Source organism: Coenobita brevimanus, chromosome 52, assembly GCF_032717465.1.
Source record: "Coenobita brevimanus isolate Jiangsu-jjx chromosome 52, ASM3271746v2, whole genome shotgun sequence".
NCBI lineage: Eukaryota > Metazoa > Arthropoda > Malacostraca > Decapoda > Coenobitidae > Coenobita > Coenobita brevimanus.
Genome location: NC_137005.1, coordinates 9,687,083 through 9,711,957, shown reverse-complemented (window position 1 = coordinate 9,711,957; position 24,875 = coordinate 9,687,083). Strand labels below are relative to the sequence as shown.

Below are 24,875 nucleotides of genomic sequence, written 5' to 3'. Positions count from 1 at the left end.
CTGTTGGACGTAAGTTTGCAGCTGTCTTCAGAATCGCCTGAGGTAGGAAGGTCACCATCACCGCACCGTTCGTCACTGCTCATTACCCAGCTCCAGCAGGTTCAGCAGCAGCAGCAGCAGGAGTATAGTAGTATAGTGGTAGTAGTTCTTGGACATCTGCCTGGTGTAAATGCATGCCACTAGACCACATGGGACAACCTTACACCTGCTGGAGGTGTGCAGGTTGAGAAGCCTGTCTACGGTGCACTGGGTGGTAAATACCCCAACTGAATGGTTTTTGGAAAGTAACTTTAAGTTTCTTTCATAAGTTTCCTTGGTGTAAAAATGTATTTAGGATATTCCCACGTGTGTTTTGATGTCACAATATGGCAGAATGACCCGAAAACAGTGCCACAAATAGGAGGGGTACTGTACACACAGTAGTGTTTACGTGCGGTGTTTTTTGGTTTCCAATGTTTTTTTCCATGGTTTTCTTGGTGTTGAAAAATATTTTGGATAATCCTATGTATGTTCTGACGTCAAAATATGGCAGAACAACTGGAAAACACTACCAAAATAAGGAAGGGTACTGTACATGCAATAGTGTCAAGGTAAAGTGTTTTTTGGTTTTCAATGTTTTTTTTGCATGGTTTTCTTGGTATTCAGAATTATTCTGGATAATCCTATGTATTGTTTAATGTCAAAATATGCCTGAATGACTGGAAAACACAGCCAATATAAGGAGGGGTACTGTACATACAGTAGTGTATTGGTAGGGTGTTTTTTGGTCTTTAGTGTTTTTCTGCTATAGATAGATAGATAGATAGTGTTTTTCTGCATGGTTTTCTTGTTTACCATTACTCTGGATATTCCTATGTGTGTTTTGATGTCTAAATATGCCTGAATGAGCGGAAAACACTGCCAAATTAAGCACAGGTACTGTACAAATAGGTTAGGTATAGGCTGGAAGTAGGTATAGGCAGGGTTTGGGTATGGGAGGGGAATAGTGTTCATTATCCAGATGTTGCCACTACCCGGACATGCCTTTGGTTCAATTATGTCCGGATAAATGAGGGATTACTGTAATTGGTTAGTTACAGCTGATGTGTGTGAGGGGTTACTTAGGATTTGTGCATTTTCTCTGTTGCCCTTAACCCCTTCCTAATGATGATGTACTTTTTATTCCTGCTATCTCTGTTGCCCTTAACCCCTTCCTAATGATGATGTACTTTTTATTCTTGCTACCATCAGACTAAGCTTAGGATCAGACTAAGCTTAGGATCCTAGCATGGGTCAGCAAGTTATGTTCTTTCATGTTCTTCGTACATTTTTATGTTCTTCAAGATGGAAGGGGCATATACAGACCTCATTAACCTCTTCCCTATGACAGACCTCACCTTAAAAAAAAAAAAAAAAAAGTTGGTAGCAAGAACAAGATGAAAATGCTTTGTCCTATTGAAGTTCGTAATTTGCCAACCACAATAGGTAATGGGGCAATCTATTTACTTGACTCTTAGCCCAGTCACTTTAAAGACATTCTTCCTTTCAACCCCATCAGTTTGGTGATATTGTTTCATTCTTGTTACTGCACTGGGTGGTAACCATATAACCAAACTATAGCACCTGGTGGTTTAGTGGGTAATTAAGGTGCTCTAACCAGATTGAGTCTATGTTGGTTTATATCCATGGGGTTGTTGGGGTTTATTGTTCACATAATGCCACTCAGGGATGAGTGAGGCAGGTCACTCTCATCTTAAATGTCAGGACCAACTTGCCTAACCCTGGGCTCCTATGCCCCTCGTGGGGCAACACAGGATTAAATGATGTACATATGTATGCATGTATGTATGTAAAATAAATAAACTATGCAGTGAGTGTTTCATGAATGAGCATGCTGTCATAGTACAGCAACAACTTGCCATTTAACTTTTTGCATCATTTGCATCCCTCTCCTTCATGCACACATTAAAGCTTACATGTTGAAAGGCACATTAAGAGTGCTACACCTGGGGAGAAATTCTGAGTGCACATGCCCTTCCATGTACAAAAACACAAGCACCGAGACCTCTAGAGAGCTTGACTGAAGAGCTTTTGGGGGTCTTCATGATGCTGGTGTCTTCCACTACAAGCTTTGTCCCATGATTTCTTGCCCATATCAGTAAACCCAAGTCTCATCGTGCTCTGTTATGTTCTTGGATAAGAACACAGAATCCAATGCATGCTGATCTACCATGCTAGAGGATGAAATGACATGTTCCTTTTGGTCATCTGTGAGGATGTGATATCTTCCCAAGTACTGCAAAAAATGGACAGTGGGCAGGTAACACAACCTTACACTTGCCCTTACCATGGTGCAATGGTACATGGTATTGTGTTACCCACTGATACATGGCAACTAAAAGAGTGGCTGATTTACACTAAGCAATGGCTTGACTCACTCGTCATTCATTACAAATTGGTGAGACCATTACTACATCTATTTAAGTACACCTGCTTTATATATTAATCCATCCATCATCCAGCCCAATACAGCCTCATCAAGAGCACAAAGATCTGGGACTTGGTTCTAAGTTCAGACATTAAAGGTGAGGATGACCATTTGCTTGCTCCACAGCAGGATTACAGGAATATCCACTCCTCAAAATGAGACCCTTATGAACCAGCCATATCTGGCTGAAGCACCTTAGCTCATTAAACCACCAGGCATCTAAAAAGCTGTAAGAGGGCAATGGGGATAATGCACACAGTACGAAGGCCAACCTGATCTCCTTGTGTGTAACAGAGAACAGGTCTAAAAAAGGGAAAATACTAGTGACTGGAGTATGTATTATAATTCTCATTACGCAGTCCTACCACCATTATATTAAGACCTCCATGGCTGAGCCTCTGGAACTTGTTGAGACCCACAGGCCAACCGCAGGACTGATTTATCATCACCATCATCATCCAGACCTCCTTTCCCACAAGGTGAGGAATAGGGACGTCCAGACAGCCAAAGTTTGTCCAATCAATGGGCCAGGCTTCCATTCACTCATCATTCAAGCCCCCCAAATCCGGGCTCTATCTGATACTCCAAAAAACTTTCACCACATTGTGTAGCTTCACATAAACGTACCCAACAGAGTCAATCCAAACACTGTCACGTTAAAAAGGGGAGCCAAATCCCCAATCGTGCACTTCTCACAACATTCCTCCAGCCTGCTCAATCTCTTGTCAGTCCCTTAGCCTCACCGACTTCCACACTTCCTCGCACACTCATATGCCATATTCCACAACCTTCTCCTTGGCCTACCTTGCCTCCTCCCTCCTTCAAATTTGCTAAGATATACCTTTTTCACCACTCTGTTGTTACCCATTCTCTCCACATGACCATACCATCTCAGAACACTCACCTCGATTCTGGTGTCCACAGACTTTCTCACTCCACATCTTTCACGAATCACATTATTTCGTATCCTATCCACTCTCTGTACTCCACATACATTCCTCAGCACTCCCATCTCCATTGCTCTCACTGATCCAGCGGGATTTGAACCCGGGTCTATTAGGACTGCTGCAACACTCAAGCCTCTGTTTCTTATCAAGGCCTTCATTGCACCAGCTACTTTCCTTCTTTGGGTCACTTTACTATCCACTTGTTTTGAACATTTTCCTCTCTTTTCTATCACTGCACCCAGGAATTTGAACTCTCTCACCAATTCCAATCTTTCCATTCACTGTAACATCACACTAGGAGTCACCTTCTCTTTCAATAACCATCACTCTACTCTTTTCTACATTTACTCTTAAGGCATGATGCTCATACAGATCAGCAAAACTCTGCACTAGTTTACCAAGTTCTTGTCCAGTATTTGCAAGTACCACTGCATCACCTGCATACAACAAATTTGAGATACAGTACAGTAATCCCTTTAAGACCCAGACGCTCAAGTCCCGGACACCCCAAGTCCTGGACATTTTGGGCTGAGGACCATAGACACACACACATATACACACACACACACACACACACACACACACAAAAGCCGATATGTGTTCATCCCTACTTTAAATTTGTCGCAGTGACGAAGTTGTGTTTTGGCGCGAAGTTCCTTCGACATTGGTTACAGAGCCCCTGCATCATCCCATTTCCACCTACCTACCACTGTGACTGCACTCTCGTTGCCATGGCTGCCCACTTGCTTGATTTTGTGATTAAACAGTGAACAAACTGCAATACCTCGTCACTAGACCACACGGGAATTTACAGTGTTGTGCAATGTTAAGAAATTAGAATTCAGAGTGCAAAGGATTATGTAAGAACAGAATGTGCAATGTTAAACAATTACAATTCACAGTGCAAAGGATTAAATGCAGCACAACACTGGGAGAGAGAAGTATGTGGTAACCATAGGGGTATTTGCCTTCTTAGTGTGACTGGAAAAATATATGGTAGAATACTCATTGATAGGGTTAGGCATATAACAGAGAAGCTAGTTGGAGAAGAACAAGGGGGATTTAGGAAGGGAAAAGGGTGTGTAGATCAGATATTTGTTCTAAGATGTTTAGTGGAGAAGTATCTAGAGAAGGGAAAGAAAGTGTATGCTGCCTTCATGGACTTGGAGAAAGCTTATGACAGAACAGATAGACAAGGTATGTGGAAGGTACTGAGAATATATGGAGTGGAGGGGAAATTGCTGAGTGCTGTGAAGAGTATGTACGATGGAGCTAGGGCTACGGTGTGTGTGGATGGTGAGCTGAGTGAGCTCTTTGATCTCAGTGTGGGACTGAAACAAGGTTGTGTGATGTCTCCATGGCTGTTTAATATATACATGGATGGGGCTGTAAAGGAGGTGCAAGGTAGGGCAGTGGATGTGGGGCTGGCTCTAATGAATGAGGGTGAGATTTGGAAGAGTCCTGTGTTGTTGTTTGCTGATGATACAGTATTGTTGAGTGAAGATGACTGGGAGTTGCAAGGTTTGGTGAATGAATTTGGGACAGTGTGTAGGAAGAGGAATCTGAAAGTTAATGTAAACAAGAGTAAAGTTATGGTGTTTGAGAGGAATGAAGTCACAGAATGCACGGTGAGGTTGGATGGCGAGGATATGGAGAATGTGAGTGCATTCAAGTACCTGGGTAGTGGATGAGTAAGGATGGAACTTTGGGGGATGAAGTGCGTGAAAAGATACAGCAGGGAAGGAAGGCTGTTGGTTCACTGAAAGCAGTGATGAGAAACAGGGAGGTGAGTATGGAAGTTAAGATGTCACTGCATGATAGTATTGTGATCCCTACCCTGACGTATGGAAGAAAGGCATGGACCTTGCAAGAGGGGAACAAGTCAAGAGTGAGAGCAGTGGAAATGAGCTACTTGAGAGGAGCATGTGGAGTGACATGGAGGGCCAGGTTGACAAATGAAGAAGTGAAAGAACATTGTGGGGTGGATGTGGATGTGGTTGAGAAGATTAAGAGAAATATACTAAGGTGGTTTGGACATGTGGAGAGAATGGAGAATGAAAGACTGACTAAGAGGGTGTATGTAGGTGAGGTGGAGGGAGGGAGAGGGAAAGGAAGGCCGAGGATGAGGTGGAGGGATGGAGTTGAGAGGTATATGAGCGAGGGGGGAGTGAGTTGGGGGGACGGTAGTCAAATGGTGGGTGACAGAGCGACTTGGAGGCATTTTGTCTGCAGCCACCCTTTGCGGGATTAGGGTGTCAGGCTAGATAAATAACACTGGATTTCCGTAGTGTATGTGCTTCAAGTGCACCTTCACCACTGTCAGAGTCATAGAGGAGGCGGGTTAATCTTCGTGATGGCCATGGATGTGTCATAAGTACCCTGTACATTACTAAATACTTTCCATACTCACGTCTAATTTCTCACTCTCTGGTTCCTTTTCATTTATTTCATGGCTTCTATCCCTTATTTGTGTGCACAGGGTCTTAAATAGGTGCTCTGCATGTCTGGTAGGGAGTCATTTAGGTGGCTTTCAAAGCCAAGTAGGGTTGGGGTCTATAAGTACCTGTCCAGGGGGATTTTTCCCAAGTCCCGGACAAAACCAAGTCCCGGACATGCCTTTGGCTCTATTACGTCAGATCTTGCAGGGATTACTGTATTCCATCCATCACCATTCATTACCAATGCCATCCCTCTCTCCATTACTCATGTTTTTACTTCTCTCATCATCCCATCCATACATATATTGAACAACCATGGGGCCATCACACAACCTTGTCGCACGCCCACACCAATCGTGAAACATTCACTTAGATGCCCATTTACCCTTACACATGCTTCAGTACCATTATAAAAACTCTTGACAGCACCTTGCACTTAACCATCTACACCATACATGCGCAAAACCTTCCACAATCCCTCTATGTCTACTCTGTTATATGCTTTTTCCAGATCCATGAATGTCATAAACACTTCATAGTCCTTCTCACAAGCCTTCTCCACTATCTGTCTCACTGCAAATTTTTGATCCACACATCCTCTGCCACTCCTAAAGCCACCCTGTTCATCACTCACTAGGACTTCTGATATCTCTCTTACTTTCTCTATAATAATTCTTCCATATACCTTCCCTACCACACTCAATAAACTTATGACACAATACTTCCTGCACTCACTTCACTCACCTTTATTTATGTACAGGAGTAAAATCATAGCCTTTCCCATTCTGCTGACACAATTTCACTCATCCATGCCTTCTTAAATATCTCCAACAAGCACTTCATTCTGATCTCTCCACTACATTTAATCATCTCTGTATACATCTCATCAACCCAGCTGTTTTCCCATTTTTCAGCTGTTTCACAGCGTTCTTCACAAGTGTGAATGTCACGTTTCCTTGCGCTGCATTCCTTCTCTGCACACCCACAAAACTAATCACGTATACAGCGGCTCTGCTCTCTCTATTCCCATTCATCAGCCTTTCAAAATATTCTTTCTATCTGGTCCTTACTTCATCCCCATGGGTTAATAATCTACCACTTACATCCTTCACCCTTCCACATTTCATTCCGCTGTCACTTCCACTTTTCCGCACCTCCTTCCAGAATAACTTCCCATTTTCAGTGTACTTGCATTCATTTTTCTTCCTTGATCATCATTTACCTCCTCATGTTTCCTCTTCACTAGTCTCTTTACATGCTTCTTTTTTTTTTTTTTTTTTAATGCGAGGAAGAAGGAACCAAAGGCCACGAGCCCGCAATTATTGTTCCTTCCAAGAGAAAAACAAAATACAAGAGAAAGCCAAATTCAGGATCCGATCATTTTGAGATGCCTGGACACACTGCATCTGAAAGACTGGAGATCATAGGAAACAGGAAATACAGACAGAAGAAGACAGTTTCAGAGTTGACCTGTTGCATAAATGAAGGACTGGGAGTAACAGTTAACTCTTCCATTAGAGAGTTGGACAGAAACAGGATGAGAGTTTGCTGTTAGCCGGGTGCTACACGCCTGTCGTAGAGGTGCAGGAATGCATGCAGACAGTTCAGAGGAGCAGTGACCGTTGACGCATCAACAGAAAAAGAGATAAAGATGCAACTGTGCGATGAAGAGACAGAGGTTGAGGGGAGTCAGTAAGAGGAGGAGAGTTAATGGGACGAAAAGCCTTTGACTCCACCCTATTGAGAAGAGCTGTATGTGGGGAGCCACCCCACGCATGAGAGCTGTACTCTAAACAGGGGCAGATAAAACCCCTACATAGAGTCAACAATTGTGCAGAGGTAAAGAAGGAACGGAGTCAGCCTAGCACACCCAATCTCTTGGAAGCAGATTTTACAAGAGATGCAATATGATCTTTCCAAGATAAGTCCCGAGTAAATGAAACCCCAAGCATGTTCAAGGATGATGCAGGATTAAGCTGAATATTATTAAACATTAGTGGGTATACCTGTGGAAGATTTTGTCAGGTTGATGGGTGTAAAAACAGAGTCTTTGATGCATTAAAAACAACCAGATTATTTTTACCCCAGTCAGAGACATGAGCCAAGTCAGACATTAGGTGTGCCATAGCCTCATCTTGCTCTTAATATATTCGTTCTTATTTCAATTGAACTCCTGTCTTGCAACCACTCTAGCCACTTCTTCCTCTTTTCCTCCACTGCTCTCTTAACCTCTTCATCCCACCACGCCATACCTTTCTTCTTTGTTGTTACTCTTGCCACATCACACACAGCTTTAGCATTCCTAACTAAGCAATCCTTATCTGGATTCCACAAGCTGTCCAGCTCCATTTCATTCCAGTTCACTGATTCTAACTCCTCCCCTACTTCGGTCCTGCATTCATCTGCCATTTCTTTGATCCGCAGCTTCTCAACTTTCTGTCTTTCTCTCTGACTGGTCCTCTCTCTCCTGGCCCACCTCACTCCTCTCAGCTTGATCTTGTATACCACAATCATATGATCTGACAGACCTCCACACTGTCTTCTCACGGCCCTTGTATCAGCAACCATTCCCAGCACTGACCTCTCTACAACTAAATCAGGCTCCTTTCAACACAATCCCCGTTCCCTCTGTACCAAGTATATTTGTATCCATCTTTGTGTTTGAAATATGAGTTACAAATTCACAATCTCCTTTCTTTTCTTATTCTTACACTAAAACTTGAGGGGAGCAAAAGACTGAAATCCAATCATGACTGATTCATGAGATGTACTGACTTTCTGAGTGGTTTGGAGGCTACAGCAGGTCTGTGTCAACATCTCACAGACCTCTGTTCCCTTCCCCAAAATTTCTGCAGTTTTCTGCAAACTGTGCTGCATCGATGCCGGCGGCCAGACCATGAAAAAATGTTGTTCAATGCCGGTGGCCACAGAAGGGCTAAAAAATGCAAATGTTAATGCAAAACTATAGCCTAGTATAAAATTTCTGAATACTGTACATTTGTTTAATATAGGTAATGTCATTTGCAAAAAGTGCTGGTACTATACAGAAAACAATACAGTACTATTTATCCTATCATGTGCAGTGCTTAACCATGTATGTTCCTTCAGCTGAACACTATTATCTCCTGTTATTTAAGAAAAAAAAAAAAAAAAAAAAAATCTATGAAACTACAAACATTACTTGCTTTCCACCTTCTCACCTTGCTCCTGACATCAGGCCAGGGAGAAGTGGTAAGGTTGGAATCAGGACAAGCAGGGCATGAGACAAGGTCATGGGGGGAGCCAGCACAGGGGTGTATGTGGCCAAAACGATGTACTCCAGCCACTGCCAGCCGACGTGCACTACTGCCACTAAAAACACCACCACCACCACCACCACTAAGCTCCACGGTACTACCTAAGCTGCCGTCACTGCCCCACACCTGTAAGTCTAGGGGGGAGGTGAGGAGTTCCACTGTATTATGTTAGTTTCCCACTGTGTCAGTTTTTATCATGTACAGGAAAATGACAGGGTACATTTGTATGAGTAGGTACAGTTATATGTGTCAAAAGGATTAAAATGAATTACAGGCATACCCCAGTTTAACGATGCAATTGGTTAAGTAAAAACCCATCGCTAGGCAGGGTATCATATCTCGGGGTAGATTTAGCAAGTAAAGTACAAGGATGCGTTTTTGAGACTTGGGCTTATTCCCAACCAAGTCCTAAACCCACCCAATTGAGTCCAAAAACAAGTTTCTTGCTCACCTAAACCCCCAAATAGCTTTAAAACATACTAAACTAATCCTAAAACCAGTTTATAACTCACTTAAGCACAAAAAAAAATCTGAAAACCATCAAAAATAGGCCTGAGAAAAAATCAGACAGTAAACTGTAACCCAAAATGACAATGTTCACCCCATGTATGACTAAAATCAATTAATCTAAGTCTAAAAACAGTTTTTACATCAACCTAAACAAAAAATTTAAGTCTAAAATATAATAAAAATCGGTAAAAAACAAAACAAAAAAACCATCGTTATCCCAGGGTTTGGCCATAGTTTGGCGGGGTAGGGTAGTACTTCTCTTTCTACTGCTAAGTTGGGGTATCGCATCTCAGGATCTGCCTGAACTAAAAATGCTACTGGGTGACCAACGCAGACACATGCAAGCATGTTGGTGCTTTTATAAATGAAACAAGATGAAACACTATGCCAGTACAATCATCATACTACTGTATAGAAAATGATATGACATATATTGTACACACTACTGTAGAGACTCCATTACATAGTAGTTTGGTAACACAAAGGGGTTGGAAACACCTGTTATAAGTAGTAAAGCTTCTTCATATACTGTGTGAACATGGTAACTATACTGGCCTAGTTATTCAATATACATATCACAAAACAACTAGGAAAACGATAATCCAGCAATACACTGGGCCTTCTATTAGCATAATTCAGTTGTATATAGTGCTCAAGAGGGATGTCTTCATGTAGTGGCACTGATATAGCCAGGCAACTCTCCTGCCTAGTTATACAAATGTCCCTCAACTCCCACCTTGTCCCCCAGGAGGAGGAAGGGGGACTGCAAGAGAAGGGTAGCTTTAGCCTGCAGTTCACTGGGTTCATATCCACATGAGTCTGTGGTCAAAACAACAACTTCTATTTACAGTGTCTTGGCACTCTAGTGGTAGAAGCAATGTATCAGAGATGACTGTGCAGTATGCATGGATGAGCCCTGGCTCAAATCCATGAGGAGGCTAAAGTTGTTTCTGTCAAGAATGCACTGCCAGGGACAAAGGGTGGTCATCTTTGGCTTAATTAATCTGGACTACGGTAACCCAGCTTTGAGCCTTCCTGGGTTCAAGAGGCAATATCAGTTTGGATGTTGGTAATGGAGGTTTATTCCATCCATCCAGCAGAATAATGTATAGTGCTGAAGTGTAAATTCCTAAAGGGCTAAAGGCATACAGCTTGGCTAATACTAAGCACAAGCTTTCTCCAATTCCACGCATGCTGCTCATATAGTAGCATTTCTCTACTGTATTTCTGTACTGTTATCTTCACTGCATATTTGTTCTATACACATTCCTTCCTACAAAACCCTATCTGTTCCTCACGTATCCTACTTCCAGTACACATTAACACTGACTTGTATACAACTTATTTCTTTGTAATACCAGTATACTTCTAAAGAAACTATCAAACACATGAATAATAATAAGCCATACGGTAGGCAGAAATAAACTGACATGAATACAGGGTATTTTTCTTCAATACAAGACTTCATTAGCCTTACCAATTATACCATACAACACAGAACGTGCTAGATGTGATGGAGAGTAGGGGCTTGCAGGTCGTTTTTCTTTTTGGATGTCCTCGCAGGCAGCCTCAACAGTATGAGGCTGGGATAACAGGTTGTAAGCCTGCTGAGGGGATGTGGCTTCACTCTTCTCCCCTAACACCTAAAAACAAATAGCCACAAACATAATACTAATCTGTTCTGCATATTTAAAAATGCAGTAATTTTTTTTCCCCCCTCAAACCATTACCGGTATACATCAAATCTCACAAAAAGTGACTGTGTTCTGGATAATAGCTGGTTAACTTTCATGTCAATATATACCATACAATATGTTGTTCTGTACATGCAACAGTATACAAAAACACTACTGCACATGAAATCACAACATACAGTACAGTGGGGTCTCCCAATATGCGAGAATATAGTGAGCATAATACGCTGCATGTTGAAAATTTTGCATAATAGAAACCATTGAATCAATGGAAATAAATGTACAGTACAGTATAAGGCTGACACCACACCCTATCTTTGTCATTTACAATACTTCCCCATTACTGACTATCATTTTAAGAAAGACTTTTGCTAAAAGAACAGTAACAGAATTATGAATGTAGCATGCTAGGCAGTGCTCCATTTATATAATTGTGGAATTAGAAACCTTAGTGCGCCCATACACCTGCTGGCCTCCATAAGTCTTTGCAGTATGCAAAATATGCTCCTTGTTCTTGAGAATGCTCCTCACTGTCAATTCACCTAAGCCATGTTCATGTCCAATGTTTAGGTTCCTTTTACCTTGCTTATTCAACTCTAAAACCTTAAATTTCAGCTCCAAAGTGATTCTCTTCTTTTTGGAATGAAGCAGTAGGGCCATGATGTAACAGGTGAGTAAGAGTGGGTCTTGTACAATGCTAAAAACAGCACAATATGTGAGCACAGTGCAGGCAGACACAGACTGGGAGTTTTGAGACAATGTGAGAGACGCCGCAAAGCAGGGAAAGGGCAGGAAACCAATCAGCCATCTGGTGGTGGCTTTGGATACCGGTACAACTATTTTGAGCGAGAACACTGTTTTCCCCTTGCTTTCAGATGACAGGTTTGCATTTTAGAATCACATTTCGCATATTTAAATTTTTTTTTTTTTTTTCCTGTGTTGAGTTTGCATATTACTGTAAGTGTTTCACACACTGAGATCCCACATATTAGGAGACCAAAACGTACTAAAAATACCAATATAAATACAGCATACAGTACTCATTTCAATAAACAAATCAGTATCAGTAAAACTTACAGTACGGTACCTGAAAGTCTGTGAGGGGGTCAATTACAAGATCAAACACTTTGGAGTCAACACTGCTATGCTGGCTGCTAAGGTCAGTAGAATCTGATAAACCTGAATCCCGTCTCGTCTTGGTGTCTCCCTCCTCCATCGTTAACCACACCCACACAGCATTGCTACTGTAAATTATATTTCAAATATCAGATAATGAGCATTTCCTAAACTGTACAAAAGCTGAGCTCATCTCTGCAGTAGTGCATTCTGTGTACTACGATGAGAAAATAAACTCTAAATTTTGTAGTTTCACTGGGAACCTGACACTTTCTGCCTCAGATACAAGGGGATTAGCATCATGTGACAATATGGTACAAACTGTCTAGTCACTGGTGTGTGTCAAGCAGTCTGACGTGAGGAATAACTACCATGCCCTACTGCCTGCCTTAATTCTATCATTTACACTGACATTATAAGATAACAGAGTCCTCATAAAGAACCTCTTTAACATCAGGGACACTATCTGGAAGCAGTAAAAATTATTACACAGAAAACAGAACCTGTCTAACTGAAAGAAAGACTGAGTTTTGAGGTGAAAATAAAGCTGACAACATAACAACATGAGTGATGTTCCTGTTTACCATTGCTGACATGGTAACATGATAAAAACTTTGCTGACACTTGCCTGCAGCAGAAAAGTATGAGGAGGGATACTCTCTGATAATGAAAAATGTTCGTAGCCATAACACTGGAAAAGGACTGTTGACAACTTTTGCTCTTGACAATATATAAACTACCTCTAGCTTTGTTTCACATCAATCACTGACTACAGCTATCTCAAAATGGTTTAAAATAATAATACTGAGTGGATTTACCATCTTATTAAACTAACAAAAAAAAAAAAAAAAAATCACAGAGTCACAACACAAAATATGAGTGATAATGTGGGTAAATGACAGTAACCAACGGGTTGCTTCACATGACTGACCACCAAAGTGGCTGAAAATCTTGGTGTCCATGATAGATTTTCAGGGGGGGAATCAATAACTCTTTCCTATAGTACACCCTTTTCATTCTAACTATCTATAGCCGATGCCACAATCCTAAAAAGGGTGGCCATTTGTCTTTGAGCTAGTTGTTTTATGGGAAGGGGCATTAACTCTCCACCAACCCAACTGCTGACACATAGGGAACATGTATGGGTTGGCTAAATGGCTACCACCCGCATTTGTAAATTGTTTCCTGGCTTACCGGAAATCATTTGGCTTGTCACTTAATATAATGCCATCTGAAAAGGAAAGAGGAATAATAAAAAGTGACGGGAAAGGTGGGAGAGACTAAAAGGGAGGAGGGCAGACAGAAAAAAAAAAAAAATGATAATGGGTGAGATAACAAGTAGGCACCACTACACCAAGTGAATGGATGGTGGAGGATGAATGGGAGGCAAAGGAAAGTACTGGATACTGATGGCAGTACTGTCAAAGCAAAGGGAGAGTGGCCATTTGCAGTTTGTCACAAGCGTGTGGAAAGTAATGCCACATTGTGCAGTTTTGTGATGAGTGGGCGCACAAGATATACAGTGGAGTTAGAGGCAGACTGCGAGATAATGCTGATTTCATGTGTTTGGTATGTCAGGCAGAGTGCGTACTGACTGTACAGCATGAAAGGACTGATCTTGAGTGTGTGTAAGAATTTTGTTACTTGGGAGATATGTTATGTGCTGGAGGTGGGGCTGACTAGAATAAGGAGTGGTTGCAAGAAGTTCAGGGAGCAGTTGCCACTCCTGACACTGAGAGCACTCTCCCTCTGTGCTAAGGGATATTTGTATGCAGCATGTTTGGTGCATAATGCTGTATGGCAGCAAGACCTGGGCAGTTAAGGAGGATGATATTCAATGGCTCAAATGTTAAGAAATGACTATGATTAGATGGATGTGTAATCCACCCTTGAATGAGGCCTGGGGGGGCTAGGTTTATGATGGAAGAGTTAAGAGAAAGGATGGGACCGACTTGTATTGGTGTAATGGTGAGGAGGGATAGATTGAGATGGTCTGGACATGTAGAAATGATAGGGGATAATACTTGGGTGCAGAAAGTGAGAACTGTGAACGTTCAGAGTAGGACCGTGAGAGGTAGATTGAAAAAAACCTGCAACGAGGTCAAACGGTGTGACTTCAGGAATGAGGGACTAAACAGGGAGGCTGCCAGAAACCGAGCAGCAAGGGAAGCTGCCAATAGGTGACCAACGTCGATGCCTGCATGCATACTGGAGCCTTTATAAATGAAAAGAATTTCTCTGTACGTGTGAGCAAATCGTTAACCTTGGGTTCTGTGCAGTTAAGGCTGAACATATTGATCACTTTAACTCATTATGATACACCTACCCTCTAGCCTGACCCCCGACTGCCCAACAAAAATCTTTTGCAGCCTCAATTAAAGTACGGTACAAATAAGCCTTGAGCCTACTGTACTGAAAAGAGGTAAAGCAGATACAGGACACATACCATCCATCAATTAACTGACTAACAAGGAGAAACTCACACAGTAGCCCTTGATATTTCTAAAGCTTTTGACAATGTGGCACCATTGTTTGCTATCCAAACTCTCTTGCTATGGACCATCATCTTTTGTTCCTCTGATTTCCTCACATCTCAGTGACAGAAAGATAAAAGTAGATGATGTACATTCAAGCTCCCATTCAGTTAACGGCAGCGTGCCACAAGGATCAGTTCTGGCTCCAACCCTATTCCTAATTCATATTAATGATCTCTTGGCTGTCATCCATAATCCCATCTATTCACAGGCCTATACAGATAACTAAACACTTCACAGTTCATTCACACTTAAACACCCACTCACCAAGTTTGATACCGATATCTCTAACTCACAACTCAGTACAGCCATCTCCATAAATCTAGACTCATCTAGGATCACTTAATGGGAATAAAATAACTTTGTCTCACTTAATGCTAATAAAACCAAACATATACAATTTACTAATAGACAGATATTGTCAGATTCCTACAGTACCTTCAATGCTATTAATATTCCTGTCTCTAGAAGTATTGAAATTCTCTGTTTCATTTAACAATGACCTCAGCTGGACCTCTCATGTCAGATCACTTGCTAAAACTACCTCAAAGAAACTTGGATTATTGTACAGAGTTTCTACCTTCTTCACTGATGAGCAGTTGGCTATACTGTACTGTGTATAAAAGTCACGTGCGCTCTCAGCTGGAATATTGCTCATCCTTGTGGAGTGAATCAGGGGAGGTTGCACTAAAGCAACTAGACAAGATTCAGAAAGCTGTTTGAATTATTAATCCTCATCCTCATCTGGACCTCATATCCCACCCTAGGGCACAGTGAGGAGTAGCAACGTCCAGACAGCTCAAGTGCCCAATTCAATGGGACAAGCTTCCATTCACTCATCATTCAAGCCCCTGGAATCCTGGCTCTATCTGATAGGCCAAAAACATTCATCACATTCTGTAGCTTCACTTAAACGTATTCGACAGAGTCAATCCGATTGCTGTCACATTAAAAGGAGTCCCAAATCCCTGATCATGCACTCCTCCTCACAACATTCAACAAGCCAGCTCGATCTCTTGTCAGTCCCCTAGCCTCACCAACTTCCATACATCTCCTCCTCACACTCATCCACCACATCCCTTCACTTTCTTGACCTACCTCACCTCCTTCCTCCTTCGAATTCTCTCAGATATACCTTTTTCACTACTCTGTTGTTACCCATTCTCTCCATATAACCATACCATCATGTACACTCTAACTGATTCTGATGTCCACAGATTTCCACACTCTGTATCTCACGAATCACATTATTTTGTATCCTATCCACTCTCTGTATTCCACATAAATTCCTCAGCAGTCCTATTTCCACTGCTCTCACTCTTGACTTTTCATTTTCATGTCACACCATAGTCTCACATCCATATGTTAGGCTAGCACTAACACTTCTTCATGTATAAGAGTTGCACAGCGGCAACACTCAAGCCTCTGTTTCTTATCAAGGCCTTCACTGCACCAGCTACTTTCCATCCTTGTGTCACTCTACTTTTCACTTGTTTTGAACATTTTCCTCTCCTTTCTGCACTGTACAAACGTATTTGAACTTTCTCACTTATTCCAGTCTCTCTCCATTCCTTGTAACATCACACTGGGAGTCACTTTGTCTCTTAATAACCATCACTTTACTCTTTCCTACATTTACTGTCAAGGCACGACACTCACAGACATCAACAAAACTCTGCACTAGTCAACCAAGTTCTTGTCCGGTATTTGCAAGTAATAGTGCATCACCAGCATACGACAAATTTGAAATATTCCATCCATCACCATTCAGTGCCAATGCCATTCCTGCCTCCATTGTGTTTTTACTTCTCTCATCTCCCCATCCATTATTAATTATTAATAACCCTGCTATTACAAATAAACTACATCTCCTACAAGTAAGCAAAAATGTTGCCTCCCTTGCATTACTTTACAGATAGCTACTTTTACAGCAAATGCTCAGACAAAGCTGCATCCATTGAGCCACCTCCCCATGCCTTACCGTGTGCTACACGGGCATCTGGTAGCACTCATGACTGGAATGTCACACTGCCATATCACAAACTGCCATCTATCAATGCTGAACTGCAACTCTTTGGAACTTGCTTCCCAGGGTTTTTTCCCCCTAAACTTCAACCCACAGCTGTTCAAGTCCAACTGTTACAGATTTTCAATGAATGGAGGACACCAGTAACCTAGTGTATGGATATTTTTTTTTTCTTCATATGTTCTTCCCTTCTCTATTTTATATATATATATATATATATATATATATATATATATATATATATATACCGTACTGTATATCATCATCATCATCATCATCAGCCATTAGAGTATCCACTGCAGGACCGGCCTATCCCAACTGAAGTAGGGACGATACAGCCAATGTATCTCTACCAAGTGGCTTAGGCTGTCTAGTAGAGATTGTATGTAGGCTGAGAAGTGATTGTAAGTGTGACTGTACTGTTGTAGTGGCTTTGGATGTGTACCATAAGTAGTCTGTGAACCAAGTGTAATCAGCCCGCACAAGCCAACTGGGTGCAAACACTCTTTGCAGTATGCGACACTGGTTTAACCACAGCGCCCTTTGTGTCCACCAATGCAGTACATAGCCAGGAGAATGCTTCCAAAGTTTAGTACCCTGGTGGGGCACGAACCCTCACTCTCCAGTGTACAAAAACGCACACTTTACCACTACCATAGAGGCTCTCTCTCTCTCTCTCTCTCTACATATATATATATAAAAGGTTTATAGGAATAAAGAAATCAGTAGGATAGAAGTTGTGGAAGCAATGAAGAAAGTTAAATCGGGGAAAGCCCCAGGAATTGATGGAGTGTGTGGTGAAATGTTGAAGCATGGGGGAGAGATAGTAGTAGAATGGATGTGGAAGATGTGCAGATTGGCCTGGGGGGAAGGTAAAGTCCCGGAGGATTGGAAGTCAGGTATAATCATTCCCTTGTACAAAGGAAAAGGGGAAAAAGAAGTGTGTGGTAATCATAGGGGCATTTGTCTTCTTAGTATAATAGGAAAAGTGTATGGCAGGATACTTATTGACAGAGTTAGAGAAAGAACAGAGAAATTAGCTGGAGAAGAACAGGGAGGCTTTAGGAAGGGAAGAGGTTGTGTAGATCAGATATTCATTCTTAGATCTTTAGTGGAAAAGTTTCTAGAGAAGGGAAAGAAGTTGTATGCAGCTTTCATGGATTTGGAGAAAGCATATGACAGGGTGGATAGACAAGGATTGTGGAAAGTGTTAAGAATATATGGAGTAGATGGGAAGTTGTTGAATGCTGTGAAGAGTATGTACGATGGTGCGAAGGCTGAAGTGCGTGTGGATGGTGAACTAAGTGAATTTTTCTCTTTGAAAGTTGGGTTGAAACAGGGATCTGTTATGTCTCCATGGTTGTTCAATCTGTACATGGATGGGGTAATAAAAGAGGTACAAGGTAGGGTAGTGGATGTTGGAGTGGCCCTGGTGAGAGAGGATAGTGTTTGGAAACTCCCTGTGCTGTTGTTTGCAGATGATACTGTGTTGTTGAGTGAAGACAAAGGGGAGCTGCAAGGCTTGGTGGATGAGTTTGGGAGAGTGTGTAAGAAACGGAATCTAAAGGTGAATGTAGGGAAGAGTAAAGTGATGGTCTTTGAGAGAGGTGAAGTCAGTGAATGTACAGTGAGGTTGGATGGTGAGGAATTGGAAAATGTGAGTTCATTTAAGTACTTGGGTAGTGTGATGAGTAAGGATGGAGGTTTGAGGGGTGAAGTGCTTGAAAGAGTACAGCAGGGAAGAAAGGTTCCTGGTTCTTTGAAAGAAGTGATAAGAAACAGGGAAGTGAGCACGGAAGTGAAAAAGTTACTACATGACAGTATTGTGATACCAACTCTAACGTATGGAAGTGAAGCTTGGACGTTGTTGGAAGGACACAAGTCAAGAGTGAGAGCAGTGGAAATGAGTTATTTAAGGGAAGCCTGTGGAGTCACATGGAGAGACAGGCTGACGAATGAGGATATAAAGGAGCGTTGTGGTGTGGATGTGGATGTGATAGGAAGCATTATGAGGAACACACTGAGGTGGTTTGGCCATGTGGAGAGGATGAAGGGTGAAAGACTGACGAAAAGAGCGTATGTGAGTGATCAGAGGGGGGAAGAGGGAGGGGGAGGCCGAGGATGAGATGGAGGGATGGGGTGGAGAGGTATATGAGAGAGGGGGGTGTGAGTTGGGAGCAGGGCAATGAAATTGCAGGGGACAGGGGGACATGGAGACGATTTGTTTGTGGCCACCCCAAACGGGATTGAGGTGTCTGGCAATAGATAGATAGATAGAACAAAGTAGGAAAAAACTAGCCACATGAGTTGTTTAAAATGTCAGTAATGGTGCATGAAGAGCATACCACACACTTGACATCATTTTTCCACACAAAACATTCTTGGCATCATATCTGGCTACCATGCACTGAAGATCCAAACATACTGTACAGAGGGGTCAGTGTACCTCAGTGATCTCGTTAGCTACATCTTATGAAGAGAAAAATATATTACTGTATTATATGACTGGGAGCCTCTTAGATTTTAACCATAATTAAGCCTGTAGGCCTACTCTAATTGGCCAAGATAATTAGGCAATTAAAGTGCTTATTGTAGGCTTACTATACACTGGTACATTTAACTAATGTTACTAGTAGATTTTTTTTTTTTTTTTTTTTTTGCAACAAGCCAAAATTATAAAGCCAAAGCTGGAATTTTTGTTATAATAACCTATAATTATGCACCATCTTCCTGACCCTATTTACCCACCTAATGATGGAAAGGGGTGGGATCTGGAGAAAGAGAAAGAGAGAGAGAGAGAGAGAGAGCTACTCAATGGCATGTCCAATGAAATGGACCACACAATTACCGGAACCATTCAAGCTGCCAGAATCCTGACTCCACTTCAGATGCATAATTTTTCAAACGAGCTTCCTATCACCTATTAGGTATTCATTCTGGAGAATTTATGCTTTACTTTAGGCAACAGAAAGACCTTACCAATCCAGTTCACATTCCTCCAGTTTGTTTTCTGTATTTTTCTATTTTCAGGGTGGAAAAATGACCTATTGTTGCTGAAAAATTTCCCCCATTATCATCACATTCCTTAAGCTGTACCTACAGTTGCTTGTTTCCATGTAATGGAAGAACCTTACTCAAAGGTGGATTTCATTTCCCATTTCACAACAGAGGGTTACGTTATATTAGTAGATAGTTCAGCTAGATTGGGTTTAGTTAAACTTTTAGGACAGGAGTCCCTTCCGCCATTATGCTGACGAATCAAGATAGCTGTCATGGCGGAACTCGGCTTAAAACAATGGGGAAAAGATTTAACAAGAAACATTTACCGGTACAGTATTTGGTATTATTTTACAAGTGCACAGGGATTTGGAATCTCAATTTTACTCTTACAGATATCTAAATCTCACCATTGCGAACATTTTGAACCCTAGAAACAGCTTCCGCAAATGAATATTAACGCGAAAAAAGATTTTTGAAATTTTTCCGAAAAAGTACTCTCTACATAGTTTGGCGATACGTGAGACCTATCGCGGCGCGTGCCTAATGCATTGTGGTCCTGTCTTGCGTGTGTCTACCATCACGTCACGGTTCACGTGACTTATAGGTGGGGCTAAAGCATGTGTCTACTGTTACATCACGCGCTATCTGCTCATGCGTGAAGTTCAAACTGATACAACCGGCGCGCAAATTTGAATTTCAGATACGCTAGGGTCCCGCAGGATTTGAAAGTCAGTTCGTCTCCAGCCACGACCTGTGAAGCCTGCAAAATTACCGTAAGTACTTCAGGAGCTGTAAACTGGTGAGTAAAGGCATTATTTCGTATTTACACCCGGTTAGGTTAGGTTAGATGAGGTTTGGTTAATGTCATGGGGGGTCTGGGGGGCGAAGCCCCCCAGTTAGAAAGCACGGCGAGCTGAGGGGTCTGTTAGCAAACACGGACTCCCTAAGAAGCTTAAAATTTCATTTTTCCAAAGGATTTTAGTGTTTTCGGTTTGAATTTGATAACAGTTTCAGTCGGAAATCACTCGTTTTTGCGCGTTTTCCCCACCCAAAACCCCGCTTTCCCACAGGTCCCCCATTGTTCTTGGCAAGGAAAAATATAATTTTATGGCTTAGTTTAGCTTAGGAGATAATGGTTTGCTGGTGACAGCAGGCAGGCGATTGTTGGTGTAAGGCGGTGGGGAGTAGGCCAGACGGCCTGGGGCGCAGCGGCCTGGCTGGTGAAACCAATGTATTTCTGATGGTTTTTGATGTGCTGTGAATTATTCTGACCTTCATTTCTATTGCAGATCAATATATTATGTGATTTCCCCCACCCAAAAACCCTGGGTTCGCCCATCTCCCCCATTCTTGTGGGGGGAAGGGGGGGTGGGGGATATCTTGAAATATACTGATTTGCGGCAGAAATGAAGGTCAGATTCGTTCAAAACACATCAAAAACTATCAGAAATACCTTGGTTTCACCAAAAAAAACGTCCCTGTGCACTTGTAAAAAATTACCCAGTATTTACCCACAGAAATAATAAGAAAACTAACAATCAGGAAGAACTGAATTAGTAAGGTGCTTCAACTGCTTAAAGTAAAGCATATGTTTACCCTCATTCTAATTATTATCATGTTCAAAATTGGGTGCCTAACTTGTTGTAGTTATTTGCTCCTCGGGATAAAATTCATCCAATCTGCTCTATCCCTCTTAAGCTCCATAACCATCTCCCCCAACAACCTACATACCTCGTTTTCTCAGGCACAACACGTATTAAAAGTTCCAAGGAATGTCTAGCATATTAAGGCTTATGATACTGAACGTTTCAAAAGAGGATCATTTTACGCACTGCACTGCAATAGGCAATGACTTCACCCACCATGCCAGACCCATCAGCACGCATTGACATTGGTCTGACTCACGTTCAGCAGCACCTATTTCTAAAGTTCAAGCTTACCGTCAATAATTTTAATTTCCATGATGCGATGTTTGACTTCTGTACTTACTAAATGCTCACATCCTCTCCCCTAGCACCACCAGCTGGGATGACAATTATCTGCTACGTGGATTGTTTACGATTGATTGTCACTTGTTTTCTACCTACCACCACCTCCCCTACCATCCCAACCCATTTTCCATGAAAGCAGCACAGCTTTTTAATATTATTTAGTGTTATGCCGCGTATTATAGGTCCAACTCCTTGGACTCAGATATGGGCACGGACATGGGTTCTTTTGTTCTGGACCGGATTAGAGCATGTAAGCAAAGGAGAGGGCTCAAACACAGGCTAATATGGTACAAGTATAGTATATGACACAACACTATAATATAGTGTCGTGTCATATACCATACTTATATATTATATGGCACAAATAAGTTATATTACACAACACTATGTAGGACACAGGTATGGTATATGGCAAAGGGCTAGATATATCTCGAGTATGGCCTACTGCACAACACTATATATATATATATATATATATATATATATATATATATATATATATATTGAAATGCGTGGCTTTAACGGACACACATACGGTACTCCGGAATATTCCGGAGAATACCATAGCATCCCCGACAACGAGGCGAACCAGAAACAACGGAGTTCGCCCACGAGAATGCCGACACCCCCACTCGGACCCCACGGGGTAGCCGCCACCAGCCACCTCCATTCCGGGCAACAACGACGTATGTCAGCCCGGGCCATGCGCCCCTGTGACATTCAACCACCACGCCGCCGCCACCGTAGGCGAAAGACACTACCTTCGCGTGGCGGAATCACCGAGTTAGCTAGGGGTGGAGTCAGAAACTGTACTCCAGACAGCGCCCCTAAGGTAGAGACGATCTATGGTCGTTCTAATAGTGACAAGGTAGAGACGATCAACGGTCGCTCCCATAAAAAAAAGATAGAGACGATCTATGGTCGCTCACACAAAAATCAGGAAGAGACGATCAATGGTCGCTCCCTGAAAGCTCCGGTAGAGACGATCAACGGTCGCTCCCTCAGCACACTGGTAGAGACGATCAATGGTCGCTCCCATAAAAAAAAGACAGAGACGATCTATGGTCGCTCACAACAAAATCAGGTAGAGACGATCAATGGTCGCTCCCTGAAAGCTCGGGTAGAGACGATCAACGGTCGCTCCCTCAGCACACCGGTAGAGACGATCAATGGTCGCTCCCATAAAAAAAAGATAGAGACGATCTATGGTCGCTCACACAAAAATCAGGAAGAGACGATCAATGGTCGCTCCCTGAAAGCTCCGGTAGAGACGATCAACGGTCGCTCCCTCAGCACACTGGTAGAGACGATCAATGGTCGCTCCCATAAAAAAAGACAGAGACGATCTATGGTCGCTCACAACAAAATCAGGTAGAGACGATCAATGGTCGCTCCCTGAAAGCTCGGGTAGAGACGATCAACGGTCGCTCCCTCAGCACACCGGTAGAGACGATCAATGGTCGCTCCCATAAAAAAAAGATAGAGACGATCTATGGTCGCTCACACAAAAATCAGGAAGAGACGATCAATGGTCGCTCCCTGAAAGCTCCGGTAGAGACGATCAACGGTCGCTCCCTCAGCACACTGGTAGAGACGATCAATGGTCGCTCCCATAAAAAAAAGATAGAGACGATCTATGGTCGCTCACACAAAAATCAGGAAGAGACGATCAATGGTCGCTCCCTGAAAGCTCAGGTAGAGACGATCCACGGTCGCTCCCTCAGCACCCCGGTGGAGACGATCGATGGTCGCTCCCAGGGTATAGTGAGGAGGAAAGACCTCCCTGTCTCCCCCGGCCTCTGTTCCCTGCGCGAGGCCCTTGAGAAGACCCACCTGTCGGGCCCCCGTGACAGCCGCTGCCGCAGTCCTTCCCTGCCGGCGCCCCTGCCCATAGGAGACCGCAGTCCGTCGCCTCTTCCGGCCCGCCCCAGGATACCCGGGCGAGACCTCACCACGCCCCCGCGACGCCGGGACCTGACCCAGAGGTTCCTAGCCCTCTTCGGCCCCAGTCCGGAGCCCAGTCCGGAAGCCCCCGGACGTGAGAGGACGCCCTAGTGAGTCGCCCCGTGCCCTCCCGGCTCGCCCTACCCTGGCGACGCCCTCAGTCCGACCGGATCATCACTGAGGTAACCGTGTTTCTCTCCACGAGAGATACGAGGATCCTGTAATTGTGAAGTAGGTTAAGTGTGACTCCTTTTCTCTTAGAATAAGACTAGTGCAGTGATTTCATGTAATTTCCACTGGGGTAACCCAGGACATAATGCTACATTAACGGGCGAGAATATGGGTAGAGACCCCAAGTGAAGATACGTGCGAGTGTCATCCCGAGTTTACTAAGGACTTCTCTCTAGAGCCCAAAGAAAGGATAATACATTATTGGAGTGCTATTGGTTAAACTCTGAGTAATACAGTGGAATAGAATTTACGAGGGTTCCGACTTTGTTACGCGTTGGGAAGTGCGAGTCTACGTAACCTACCCGGGAGATGTGTAGTATATAAGTTGTGCTGACGGAAATCTAGTGTTACCAAAACAACGAGGACCGCGAGTGATAACTGTACTCCCCTGTTCCGCACGCTATCCCTGAAAACCCTCCCCACTCCTCACCCCCGCCCTTCAAGTCCAAATAAGAACCAAAGTTAAAGAATTCTTGCCAATAGAAAACACCTAAACTCCCTTGTCAATATCGGGCCCCATTAAATATTATCATAACTTCTCCCTCGCCGTTCTAAGTCACTCTCCGTGTCTCCCTACCTCCCCCTCCTCTTCCTGGTAAATCACAAGCCCCCCCCTCTCTCCCCTCACGCGCTCCGAGCGCACGGGTATTTACTGTACTCCTAGTACTAAGATTTGTTGTA

General features: G+C 42.9%; 1 protein-coding gene across 1 annotated transcript in view; it reads right to left on the bottom strand.

Moving 5' to 3' along the window:
* LOC145400458 (uncharacterized) overlaps window positions 1-12,568 on the bottom strand; it is a 77,933-nt gene extending 65,365 nt beyond the window's left edge. Inside the window, exons 1-5 of the mRNA XM_080272972.1 lie at window positions 12,440-12,568; window positions 11,136-11,301; window positions 9,053-9,282; window positions 2,144-2,275; window positions 87-246 (exon numbers count right to left, since the gene is read on the bottom strand). Coding sequence (XP_080129098.1) covers window positions 87-246; window positions 2,144-2,275; window positions 9,053-9,282; window positions 11,136-11,301; window positions 12,440-12,568 — 817 coding nt within the window. The remainder of the gene's footprint in view (window positions 1-86; window positions 247-2,143; window positions 2,276-9,052; window positions 9,283-11,135; window positions 11,302-12,439) is intronic.
* Between the last annotated feature and the right edge of the window lie 12,307 nt (window positions 12,569-24,875).